At 36.7% G+C, this 14,204-nt stretch overlaps 1 protein-coding gene across 2 annotated transcripts in view; it reads right to left on the bottom strand.

The window, feature by feature from the left end:
• Nucleotides 1-14,204, bottom strand: part of nphp4 (nephronophthisis 4) — a 204,936-nt gene that overhangs the window by 148,951 nt on the left and 41,781 nt on the right. For both annotated transcript variants that reach the window (XM_083555325.1, XM_083555324.1), the window contains exons 6-7: nucleotides 9,137-9,292; nucleotides 2,470-2,606 (exon numbers count right to left, since the gene is read on the bottom strand). In XM_083555325.1, the coding sequence (XP_083411451.1) occupies nucleotides 2,470-2,606; nucleotides 9,137-9,292 (293 nt within the window). The remainder of the gene's footprint in view (nucleotides 1-2,469; nucleotides 2,607-9,136; nucleotides 9,293-14,204) is intronic.

Consider the following 14,204-nt stretch of genomic DNA (forward strand, 5'->3'; position numbering starts at 1 on the left):
GGGGCCGAATACTTTCGCAAGGCACTGTATATATTATATATATATATATATATATATATATATATATATATATATATATATATATATATATATATATATATATATATATAAAAGGTTAGGGCTGGGGTTATACTATAATAAATGTGTGCATCTCCAATTAACGTAGTCTCCTAAATTACCCAGGAGAATACATTTTCATTTGCGACGCCCTTATCCAGAGCGACGTACAAAAGTGCTTTTAGTCTCTAGTAATGAATAAATCTACACCGGTACGCCAGATTTTAATACTTAATATTTATATATATATATTTTATATATATTTATATATATATATTATATATATATATATATATATATATATATATATATATATATATATATATATATATATATATATATATATATATATATAATATATAATATATCTTGAATTCTACAAATTTGGAAAGTGCTAATTGAAGTGTTTCAGTAAGAGGTAGGTCTTCAGTCGTCGCTTGAAGATAGTCCCGGACTCCGCTGTACAGACATCTAGGGGAAGTTCATTCCACCACCTCAGTGCCAGAACAGTGAAGAGCCTTGAAGTATACTTACCTCTCATTCTGAGAGAAGGTGGTACCAGTCGAGCAGTGCTGGAGAATATATTTACTGTGTTGTGTAATGCATTATCTGAACCACTGAAGATAGTTTATAAGAGTGGGGCTTACCGAATATAAAGCTATAAATACAAGTATACAAATCTCCTGCTTAAATGTTGAGTAATAGAAAACTACAATACAGCATCTGTGGTATCCAGTGGCAGAAAGAAAACTTTGGAAATACATTACATAGAAAATCGTCCTTAGTGACACGAAAAAAAGAAGGAAACGCATGTCTATGAGCACGAATCATTAGATTACGTTTCGTGACTATATCACGAAATCCATGCTCATTTATATTAATTCCATGTTCTATACTCCGAGATATGAGAATTGCATACAAATCCTTTATGTAAAATAATGGTATGAACAGAGTGCATTCATCTAAACAAAGCTGACATGGCAACTCCGTGCATGTGTGTGTTACACATCCAGACACATTCACAAGTTCTCAAGCAAACACACACACACACACACACACACACAAACACGTCAAAGAAGGAGCTAGAGGTTTATCATGACTGAAATATTGATTCTCACTTTCATCCATCCGTCCTCTTTCCCGCCCTCTCCCTCGCTTTGTCTCGAATGAGTAAATAAGTGCGAGCGTGTAAATGCATCAGCGCTCCTTGAGGCTCCTCTCACCTCTCACCAAACGACAGAACGAACAAACGTGGCTCTGTAATTACTCTTTATGAGAACTTTGCGAGGATGGGGGCCTGGTGCAGAGTGAGTAATGGCTATGCTGCATTGTATTCAATATAAGACACGCAGACTGTTTCCCACGTGGGTGTGATAATGACAGCAATAACACTGAGTGAGAAAGCAGTGAACAATGAGACAGCAACACACACACACACACACACACACACACACACACACACACACACACACACACACACACACACACACACGAGGCAATGATGGCATGGCTGCTTTAGCCCACGTTAACTCATTACATCTGCCCAGGGAATTTCTGAGTGGATGGTGAATATGAGAAAAGAGTTCAAAACCGGTGTGAAATATGAGTAAGGCCTGCTCACGCTCACGAAACCTCATTAATCCTAAAAAAATAATTTATTGTTACTAATAGAGTCATAAACTGGCCATAAACAGGCGCAATATCAAGATAATCGTTAAAATATAGCAATTAAGGCCTAATATCTCTTAATTGCTATCTTTTAACGATGATCAAATGTGTATTGCGACTGAAAAAGTAACACATTTCTTATAAGTTAAAGAACTAAATGTAAGACATTGGTGGATGATGTTCCAGTGTCAGAAAATATCCACGTTCCATGGCTAGTCAGAGTTTATATAGCACAGTGCGATGCACTGTGTATTCTGACACCTTTCTATCAGAACCAGCATGAAATTCTTTAGCAATCTGCCACTGGTAGCTGTTATCAAATTCCCTGGGTTATGTTTTTTTTTTTTTTTTTTTTTTTCCAGACTGCCTACATATTAACAACCTCCTTGTAACAAAATGTAAATTAAACGGTCACACAAATTAGGCAAATGGTGTGGCAAACCTATTTTTCCAATATCAGGTGAAAATCTGGTTTCACCAATTAACAGCACTGATGACTGAGTACTGAGATGACGACAGAGACGATTCTGTTTCTCCATATGATTATTATTAAAAACAAACATTTCTATTTGAACGTATTATGTGTGCATGCTCAACAAAAGCTGCATTGGCTAATTCAAGTACATTTATATACTTGTTTATGTATACAGTATTTATGCGTATTTATGTACTTAAGATAATGCAAAGGCGTACATGAAAAACCAGCCTTTGAATGCACAAGGTTACAGCTGACGGCTGTGTTACCGTGTTGTTGCGTTCGTTGTTCAGCTTCTCCAGCAAATCCGTCTCGAAGGCCTGTATGGAGGGAACAAGGGACACACACACCCTTTCCAGCACACACGAGAACGACGGCAACGATCGAGGTCTCTGAAGAGCGTCTCCTAGAAATACATGAAGAAAAAAAAAATCATTTCAATAAAATTGGAACAGGTGAAGCTTTCAGAGCAGGTCTCAGAAAATCTAAAGGCCATTTCAGATACGAAGCATTCAGTCTTTTTACAATCGACCCCTGGTGGGTTTCTCGTTTCAGCGTGCTACGCTGTGCGGATGTGAAACACGGCCGTTGCGCTCGGGGATCAAGACTGTCTGAACAAAGTGTTCTTTTCAATATTACTCAAAAGTCAATAACAAAATAAACCATACTATTGGGGGGGGGTTAGATTTTGTAGCCCATGAAAGCCTAAGAACATAACTTGCAGGAATTAAATATGTGCTGGATATTTTGATTACATTTTGACTCTGGCAATTTTGACTCTGGCAATCTCGCCATCTGGATTGCAGACATGAAAGCGTCATACATCTGTAGTTTTGCGTTCTCTATACAATTATGCCGCTTCTATTTTGGCTGGGGAAAAAACATTTCTTGAACAGTAAATGATCTAGTTTTGAGATCAAGTATGTGCCAGTGGAGAGAGTTTCACAGGAAATTGAAAGAAATTCCTAGTTGTTGTATGGTGATCAAAGGTTAACCTGACTGAGCAATCGCTTTCATGACTGAGTATTCAAGTAAAATCCACTTTTTAAATAACTGCACGTTAAGACTCCGTGATGCATTATGTCTTCTTGGTCATCTATTCAGCTAAGCAGAGAAGTCCTGGAAGTCCTAGATCTATAATGTCTGTCTGGCCAGCTAATCATTTAAAACATGATCATTTCCTCTACTTCCAGGCTTCTCATCAAGTTCAGTCTGCCCATCTAACCTGTATAGACAGTTAAAATTGAGACAGCTGTTCTTCTTTTATCCCATTTAAACAAGTGATTTGATTAGTGGAGCAGATATGCTATTACCCGGCCCCCGAGAATACAGGGGCTCTCAGCGTTTGGCAGTTCAATCAGACATGAAAATGGACGGCGAGTCGGACGGTGTTGTTCGGTATGAGGTAAGAAAGGTCGTGCTAGTGTTGAGAGAAGACTTCCTATTAAAATTCATTTGATCAAGACCGGGCCATCGAGGAAATGTAAAAATGGGAAGAGAATTCGGAGACCCTAAGAAATAGGCATCATTACTTCATAATGGTCTATAAAGCAGCGGTCTAATAGCTGGCTTGTAAATTGTCTATGTAGTGTGGTTTCTTTTTTTTTATTCTCACAGATAGAACAAAGATGACATAAAACCTTTTCCAAAATACACTATATGCTCAGAAATATTGGAACACTTGGCCATATGTGATTCTTTACCAAACTGTTACTATAAAGTTGAAGAAAAACAATTGTATAGGATGTCTTTGTATACAGCTGCATGAAATTATTTGCTTGGTCTGGAAACCCAAAATTATTCCAGAATGCTAGGGTACCTGTGCACTAAACCATCTCTGCATGAAGATTTGCTTTAGTAGGAATGGAAGATCTTGAGTGGCCTGCTATAGAACTCTGATCTCAACCCTATTGAACAACATGGGTTGAATTGGAACAATAAATGAACACAAATCTCCACAAGGTCACTTTTAAATCCAGGGAAACATCTTTCCAGAAGAGTGGAGGTCTTTACAACAGCAAACGGGGACTAAATGTGGAGTGGGGGTGTTCAAAAACCCCATTTGAATCAACTAAACGTTTTGCCCGTACAGTGCAGGTGGGTAGGAAGATCTTGAGTGGCCTGCTATAGAACTCTGTGCTCAACACTTTTTTGAGATGAACTGGAAAGCTGACTGCACCCCAGGCCTCCTCACCCTACATCAGTACCTGATTTTACTAACATCCTTCTGGCTGAATGTGCAAAAATCTCCACAAGTACACCCCAAAATCTAGTGGAACATCTACCTGAAAAGTGGAATTTATTGCAACAGGAAATGGGGAATAAATGTGGAATGGGAAGTTTAAATAGCACATATGAATCTTATAGTCATGTGTCCACAAACTTTTGTTTAAATAGTGTTGGTGAGGTTCTTTTCAAATCAATTAGTGACCTTTTAAAGCCGAATGAAAAAGTGATTGTACAAGAATGGTAAATTAACATGCATTTTGACTTGTGATGGTCTGTTTCGAATTCATAAACCATCTGAGCTCTGTTTCCAAACTAATCTTCAAACTTGTTTGTTGTCCTAATGGCTAGCGTTATTTCCCTGCTGTTTTCAGCACGCACGCACGCGCACACGCACACGCACACGCATAAATATTCAGCAGCAATGCCAAAAACTCCAGCCAAAGTGTTCACTTTATACCAACTCATTGTTGCTGTTCATTTCAAATTCTCTCTGAAAGGCCAGATAGAGGCTTGCCCCGAAGGCAGCTAGCTGCAATCAGCCAAACACAAGCGGTTGTGAATGTTTAAGGAGGCACTGCTGAAAGCAACCAGCATCTTAGGCAGTGCATTTTCTATCATATAATATGGATAATACACTTTAATATACATTTTTTATAGTCTACTACAACTTAAACAACTAGATGTTTAGTTAGATCATGAATCAGTCCATATACATTGTATTAAACAAAAGTTTGTGGACAACTAACCATACGATTTGTCTGCTTTTTGAACATCCTAATACACATTTAGTCTCAATTTGCTGTTAAAGTAAATTCCACCTCTCTGAGATGTTGTTTCACTAGATTTTGGAGTGTACTATGTTTCACTAGATTTTGGAGTGTCAGAGTTCTATAGCAGGGCACTAAAGATCTTCCACTCCAACCCATGCAAACCATATCTTCATGGAGCTGGGTTTGTGCATGGGGCTTGGGAAATTTTTATGCCATCGCATCCGAATACATCTTTTACAATTGTGTGCCTGAAAATGTTTGTGGTTTGGGGAAGGACCACATTTTGCTGGAAAGGTCAGGTTCCCTAATACTTTGGTTTATATAGTGTATGTCATGGTGGTGAGATAAAGCCTGATTTTGGAACTATAACTTGTTTTAATAATCCTTGAATTTTTAATTCCTGAAAAATACAAAGCTAATATATCATACGATACAGTTTCTGACACCTGAGTAAAAAAATTTTTTATAATACAATAATATTGTTAATTACTGCTGATGTTATTATCGTTCAACAGCATCTCATTTGTCTGTTTAAATAATCTGTTCATTTTTGTTTATTCATTTGTTTTCACTTACGCCACTCAAAAATGCCAAAGCACATGACCACAATATTCTTTGTTGATGTTTGTTCAATACAATTACCACTATGCTCAGAGCAGGATAAGGACAGAGGTTTTGTCAAGCCTGAAGCGCTAAGAATGTGATATAAAATGATTAAACAAGACAACTTTTCTCAGCAGGACAAATGTACTTACTCAAATTTCCAATACTAATTACAGTTAAAATCCCATTTGCCAAAATCCGAGATGGCAGAAAAAATTGGATTAGGTGGAAATTCACAGTATAAGGTGTACTGAACTCAGCTTGACCCGTGGAATCCAGTGGTGCTTGCTTATTAGATTTTCTACACATGGTCCAAAAACCTTAAATTTGTCCCACTGCGAGAACATTGGCAACACCTGGACCGAATTTAGTTGGAAGGATCCATAGCCCCCTAAACTCTTCCAAGGACACAAGAAGAAGAAGAAAAAAGAAGGATAAAGAAAACAAAGGAAAAAGAAGTATAATAACACTAAAGTGCCTATACACATTCAGTACTTGCAAATAATAAAGAAATACTATATTATTGTATTATTACAATAGCACTGTATATATTTACTTTAAATAAATGAAGTTTTTTTTTTTTATATCTTGTGTCCACTTGCTTTTAAACAGCATTATATTTTGTGCACATCAAGAGATGTACTGTATTTGCCATGTTTATGTCATGTTCACCAGATCCTCACATATTCTGCTTCTATCATTCTAGATGCATGAACTCCGTTTCTGCGAGATGGGCACTGAATTTCGACATGAATGAAGTGTTAAAATGCATTTCCACACTGCAGATATATATGTGTGTGTGGAAGAGTATACTGATATGGCATATTTGTGTGAGTCAGAGCCAGTGATGCTTCACTTTTCAAGGATCAGTCTGTCTATCTCAGTTACAGCCAGAACTTAAGAGCTTTGGTCTTAACACACACACACACACACACACACACACACACACACACACACACACACACACACACACACGTGTGTGCGTCCAGCAAAGCACACTACATGAAGAAGTGTAGCCAAAAACAAAATGAGGTTGAAGAGGAAGATCGAGGTCCATGACTGGCAGAGAGAGAGAGAGAGAGAGAGAGAGAGAGAGAGAGAGAGAGTAATCACAAACACACAGGTTCAAATAGCTGTTGTTCATCTATTTAGCAGAGTACTAAGAAGATTACTTCATTCGATTACACAGAAATTGGACTTAATTTACCACAATCGGTTTACCCGATTGTTATTGAGGTGTGTGAAGGATCAGTCAGATTTCTTACTGATGATGAGACTGCACACAAACTTTGCTAATGAGCTCTAATTGCTAATCTTATTCTAAATCAAATGAGAAAAAAAATAAATAAACAGGGACACCTCTGTACTTTATATATTGACTGGCGTCTCCATCAAATTTCACAAAGACGGGTTTATTTAAAGAGGCATTCTAACAACACCATCCAAACAAAATGTGGGGAAATTGAGCAGTGACTAGTTGAAACAATAAAGATCACAGCTGGTTGGGAACTCCAAGTCCTTACAGCCATTGTGAATTCCAAATATGGCAGATGTGAACATCAACTCCCAAACCACACACACATACAACAATAAAGATTCCCATTCACAATCTCTCTGCAAAGTAACAGTATTTATGACCTGCTTTATTGACTTACCATTGACTTGATAGCTCAATTCCAACTTGTTTTTTGCCACTATTTGATCCTGATTGCATATCACACAACTTCTGCCTGGTTTTGAACATGTTTTTGCCTATAGTTTTGGATTTGAATGCCTGGATTAACTGTTTTTACTGCACTTTGTATGCGCTCATGTGAGTTTCATGACAGCTTTTGATTAAAAGGTTTTAAGTTCAAATCCCAGAACCGCCAAGCAGCTACTGCTGGGCAGTTGCTTTGTTTAATAATTTAGATAAATAAAGAATCTGTATATATAAATATAACCTAACACTGGTTCAACAAGCCATGGAGTAAGAATACTATTACTCTATATACTATGTAGGGAAGGTAATATACGGATTATAATGATACCGATTTACGCTTGTCATCTATACATTTGAATTGTTTCGCGTGTACTTTGTTTAGCTTAACCAAATTTAAGACGATAAATTATTGTTTATATAAATAAATTGGCTCTTTTTTATACTACTTGCACATTCTGAATCTATTTGATATGCTAATTTTCTTTCCTTGTGGACTTTTTTTTTATACTTAGATTTTATACTTTATAATTTGTTATATTCTTTTTCTATTTACATTTACATTCTTCAGTATTGGACAATCGTAAAAAGCATTTCACTTCATGTCACACTGTGTATGAATGTGTATGTGACAAACAAATTTTGATTTTATTTGAAATAAACTCAAACTGTAAAAACACCTAAAAAATTCTTGAACATAAACAAATTTTGCTAATATTTTTTTAGGCAGTTCCAGATTAGATTTATAGATATTTACTTATTTCAAGCTGTCTTTCTAAGAGGAAACAAATAAATCTGGAAAAAGAATTGGAAAACGCATCTAGAAACAGGCTTTGTGATATATTAATCGGGTAACGAGAAATATTAGCGAACTTTTCCTTTATGCATGATACTCTGCTGGCTTTCCAAAAAAAGATTTAATGTATGGCCTCAGGGGTTTCATCACTGATATTTAGGATGATGTGATATTTCTTCGTAGCAAAGCGGGAGTTATGAGGTGAAGCAATAAGGCAGGAGTGGATCTGTAAGAAGTACAAGCGTTTTAAAAGGTAAGTAGTGAAAGGCAAACTGAGGGGAACAGAAAGAGACTCAGAGATAGAAAAAAAAAGGAGAGGAATGATAGAGTGTGTGGAGAAAGTGTATCTCTTTGAGACTCGAGTCTAGAGTGTTGTGCGGATTAGTCTAGCATCACGATTACCTCCTTTTTATTTATTTATTTATTTATTTATTTATTTATTTTTTTTTTACTTTACATATTTTTCTCTGCTCTGTCAAACCCACCACAATCCATTACACACTCCTATAAACTTAGGTTTTATTCAGTGGTAAGAATTCCTATGATCGAGATTCAGCCTAAATCGATCCCAAACCCCATAGCAAGAAGACACACAAGAGATATACAAGGTGTCTGATCATAGCCGAGGCTTGACATTGGACCCAGGAAAGTTCTTTCCTGCCAAGATATCCTGAGCTGTTCCCATGACAACAGGGATCTAATTTCATTTTTATTTTCCCCTGATGGTTCTAAGAAATATCATCCTTTAAGCTACTTTTGGGGACTACTTAAAAAAAAAAAACTTCAAATCATTTGCTGTCTTGGATTAGGAGAGATTTGAGATCCGTGCGTAATCTTACCTGTGCTGTCAGTTGGAGGAAGGACCCCGGGGATGAGCTCGTGGCCAGAGACCATGATATTGGGTGGCAGGAGGTGCATGATGGGATTAAGGGAAGGGTGTGGTTGGAGAGAATAGAGCAGCTGAGTTCCCTCTATCACTGACAACACAGTGTTCACTGTAAATAAAAAAAAGTAGATCACACACAGAGAGGATTAATCCAAAAGTTTTGAAACTGTGTTATATTTACAATAATTCAGCATGAAATACGTGTTTCTTTTCAAGGCATTGTATAATTGCACAAATTGCCCATGCTGAACCGCTCAACAGCAGCACAGACACACTCCATGGCCTTGAAAATAGATTCGCTCTCCCCTTTCTCGACATGTTTTTTCATCTTATACAATAGCAAAAACTCACAGCTAAGCCAATACAAAATGCTTTTATTGAACCTAACCCTTCACTGAATGCAGCATGCCAGGAGTCAGCTGTGTCAACTAATCACAAAATCACAACTGGGAATCCGCACTATTAAAAGTGTAATGCTACAGAACAGTCCAATGTTCGGTACAAAATTCAATGCGATTCTCAAACAGTGGAGGGTCGATACTTTTTATTTACAAGATTATTAGGAATAACGTGTCAGAATTGTGAACTTCTTGAATTGTGTGCCTTTTTCGGTCATTTCCCTGCATTGTATATATGAATTAATGCCAGTTTTCCTGCATTATGCACAGTGCACCTGATTTGCATTTGGGAATGCCCACAAAACTCACATAAAAGCAAAGCCCAGGCAGCAGAAATGACAAGAAAATAAAAAAGGAAACCCTATAAGGACTAGTAAAAGTTGTTTGACTCAATTATGGCAAAAATAAATATCAAAGAAATTGCAGCAAAACCTCTCAAAAAGGGCAAAACAACAGAACCCCTATCAACAGAAAGGCATGCGTGATAAGATGTTATGGCGCATGCAACACATCGCCTCATGAAACATCACCAGATCTGTCAATTATCAATCACTTGGTGCTGGAATTGTGCTGACAAAGGTTTTTTTTTTTACTTGAATGACTACTCGTATTTCTCTTAATGCATATAGGTTAATGTAGTGTAACATGTAAAAATTATTGCCACATTACTTATCCTAACACTTCCAACACATCTAATTTCAAGAACTGACTGCTCAGTTGCTGCTAAGTATATATCCCACCCGTTGGCAGGTACTTTACCGCTGTAGCAAGATAATCAATGTTATTCAATTCCCCTGCCAGTGGTTGTATTTGATTTGAAACTGATCTAGATAGATAGATGTACTTTTATTGCTCCACAACAGGAAATCTGTTTCAAAATATCTAACATTTTGAATACATATTTTAAAAATCAATCACATTTTAAACCATTGTGTACATTCAAGTGTTAATATGGATGTCACTACAAACACACAAAAAGATGGTATTATTATTATTTACAAATGATGTAATCTATCTATCTATCCATACATCCAAGTACTAATAAGTAAAGCTTTAGATGTGCTTTAATACATTTTTGCATTCACTTGAATTAGAAAACCGAAACCTGTTCCAGCATGGCAATGCCCTGTGCATAAAATACACTTCATGAAGATGTTGATGATTTACATGGTTTGGGAGGAAGATCTTGAGTGGCCTGCTATAGAGCTCTGATCTCATCTCTTTGAACACCTTTGGGATGAATTATAACACTGTGTGTACCCCAGGCCTCCTCACCACACCTACTGTACATCAGTACCTGACTTTAAACACGAACGTTCACAAGCACACCCAAATAATCTGGTGGAACATCTTCTCAGAAGAGTGAAGGGAATTATAAAAGCAAATTAGGATTAACTGTGGAATACAATGCTCAAAAATCACATACATATGACCAGGTGTCCGTAAACTTTTGCCAATATAACGTTCCATGACCTCTCACGAGTAACAAAAAAATCACCAGGTTTTGACTCTCCTTTTGATGGTACCTTTTTCAAGGGGAATTGTACAAGTACTGTACTGTAAACACAACAAAAATTGTGAATTACTTGTCATAAATGTTTTATTTACTACTTTAAATGAATAATACAATACAAATTTTTTTGGTAATGTATTAGTACAAACATCAAATGTACTTTCGAGCCAATCACGGCTTCTCGCGGACTATCAGATTTTTCGCACTATCGAGGTTGTGAAGGTCGCGAGTATCGAGGTTCCACTGTATATGAAATGAAACTGATCCATGTTGATGTACAAAAAAAGTTGGAGACCTCTCAAAGTTTTAGGCAGTTCAGCGCCGCATTTCACATATTTCAATTACTCGATATTTTTTTGATTTTTTAAAGCTACACTTCATCGACTCCTCCATGTCCACGATGTCATTATGCCTCTACACTCTGCTGTAACCTGTAATTAGCCGTATAGTTTTTGTCCAATTTATCTAGTAGCAAACCATATGCGTTTATTCAATGGACTATGATGAGAATGTGAAACAAAACGCATCAATGTGGAAAACATCCAATTTCAAGAACGAGCAGCTTCAAAGCAGCAGATTCTCATTCATCAGCTGAGCTTACATTTTCAGAGATCAGAAGCAGGATTGTACATTGTGCTAATTTCTATGCGGTTATAAAAAGTAGGGATAAATATTAAAACTGTGTATGGGTGCAAGAAATATACATGAATCTTAAAGTCCAGCATTTCAAACCAAATTTCTAGCAACTCTACATTAACATATAGTGAGGTGGATTTGAGAGACATACAACTGTTTTATGAAGTAGTTACTGATTCAGGGACTAATATATGCTTGGTGTAGGGTGCGAAGTTAAAATGGCAGAAGCGTGCAGCACATTTTAATAAGAAGGCGGCTTTATAAGTAGACAGGAAGAAGATGTGAACACTTCACAAGGAAAAAGGTATATACAGGATTTCATGATCGCCACAACACACACAAACACATGCATGCTATACAAGCATGTATAATGTATGTGTAGTTTTTGTATAATGTGAATACAGAAAATTGTTAGAAAAATTCAAAAGATATTGTTCATACCATCTTAGATGCACATGCACTTGTTTTTAAACTTCCTATGTTCCTTCTACAGCCACTCTCCCTCCACTTGCTTCCTCAAGCTGCCTGTATTTCATTTAAAACACTAATGGTGACCTATAAATAAAAACGGACTGGCAACCCTCTACCTCAAAGAACTCCTCTGGCCATGCACTCAACCATGCTCCTTCTGATCCTCCACCACTGCTCTCCAGAAACAAGGAAGACATGCTTCAATACTCTTCTCAGTTCTGGCACCAAGGTGGTGAAACAAACCAAAATTTTAAACTAGTAAATAGAGCTAATGTATGATTTGATCAATTATTTTCGCAAAGCGTGCTTCTCTAGGGTCTGATCATCTGATCATAATTTAAAACTGGAAATTTGCCATGGAAATTAAACGGGAGTAAATGGGAATTAACAGGAATTAATGAGAATAAAATGGGAATTTACAAATGCAATTTCAGTTGAATGCTACCCTGCACATTTATCAATGGCATGCACACAGCACACCATACCCCCTACAGGCACTGTGCATTCCTTCATAAAATAACAGTCAATTTCTTAAATCCTGCACACAACACAATGTCAAAATAATGTCCATTTTGGTGAGAATTCACATAATTTACATTAACATTATAAAAAATGTATGCTTAAAACTTTCTTGTGCTGTGTGAAAGCTACTGTATAGCGCAACAAAATTATACTAACAAATAAATCCAAGTAAAAAATATCAGTTTTTAAAAATCTGTATTAGTTTTGCATGCATGTTATGTCCAAACAAAATTTTTTTATTTATGTTTGTATATGATACAGTTTCTATACATTTCCCCAAATTTCTAATGAATTTCAAAAAATTCCTGTAAATTCCCATTAAGTTTCCAACTTGGAATATTTCCAAATTTCCCCAGATGACGTTCCCATGGAAACCGATTTACAGAAAATATTCTGCCCCTATGCAACCCTACTCACAGTTCACTTTAATAGAAATAACCGTACAGTGCATAAAATCATGCAGATACTGTTTAAAAGCGCCAGATACTATTTACATCAAATATCAGTGAAAGGGAAAGAGTGCAATATCTCTAACATCATGGCATGGTTTTTAGTACCAAATGGGCAGGTTAGAGTGATTTAAAACAAGCTGATCTCTTGGGATTTTCACACACAACAGTCTTGAGTCAAGAGGTTACTAATATGAAGTGAGAAAAGGGGACAAGGCTCCCAGGGAGTCTGTTAACATTGAAAATCTGTACTACCATCAATCATTTCAGACTTATACTGTATGGTACACATCGCCTTGCCTTTATACGAATCACCTTCACCTGTCTCCAATCTACACCCTCCCTTTATAAGCCCCCACCCCCTTCGCACTCACTCACCGTCTGATCTACGGTTCATTCTGGCGATCATCCCTGGATTACCCGTGTTTCAGAATATACACGTTTTCCAGTACATGCTGCTGTTTTCCAGTACATGCTGCTGCTATTCATATTCTGGTTTCCGACTCTTGATCAAAGTGTGCACAGTCATTTACAGATTTGTAGTGTGTCGATTTTTGTAGTAAAAGATTGTGGAGATTTGTGCTGATTCAACAAGAGTGATGATAAAATCAGGGACTGATGTGGGTGGGGTGAGGAGGCCTGGGGTTTAGTCAGCATTCAAATTCATCTCAAAGGAGTTCAACAGGGTTGAGGTCAGAGCTCTATAGCAGGCCACTCAAGATCTTCCACTCCAAAGCATCTAAATCAAATCTTTAAGGAGCTCACTTTGTCTACAGGGGCATTGCCATGCTGAAACAGGTTTGGGTTTCCAAGTTCGAGTGAATGCAAAATTTCATTATACCGCATCTAAAGACGTCCTGTACAACTGAGTGCCTTCAGCTTTGTGGTAACAGTTTTCAAAAGAACCACATATTGCAGGAAAATATAGTGTAAAGTATATATATATATATATATATATATATATATATATATATATATATATATATATATATATATATATATATATATATATATATATATATATTTATTTAT

This window comes from Silurus aristotelis, assembly GCF_946808225.1.
Source record: "Silurus aristotelis genome assembly, chromosome: 11".
NCBI classification, from domain to species: domain Eukaryota; kingdom Metazoa; phylum Chordata; class Actinopteri; order Siluriformes; family Siluridae; genus Silurus; species Silurus aristotelis.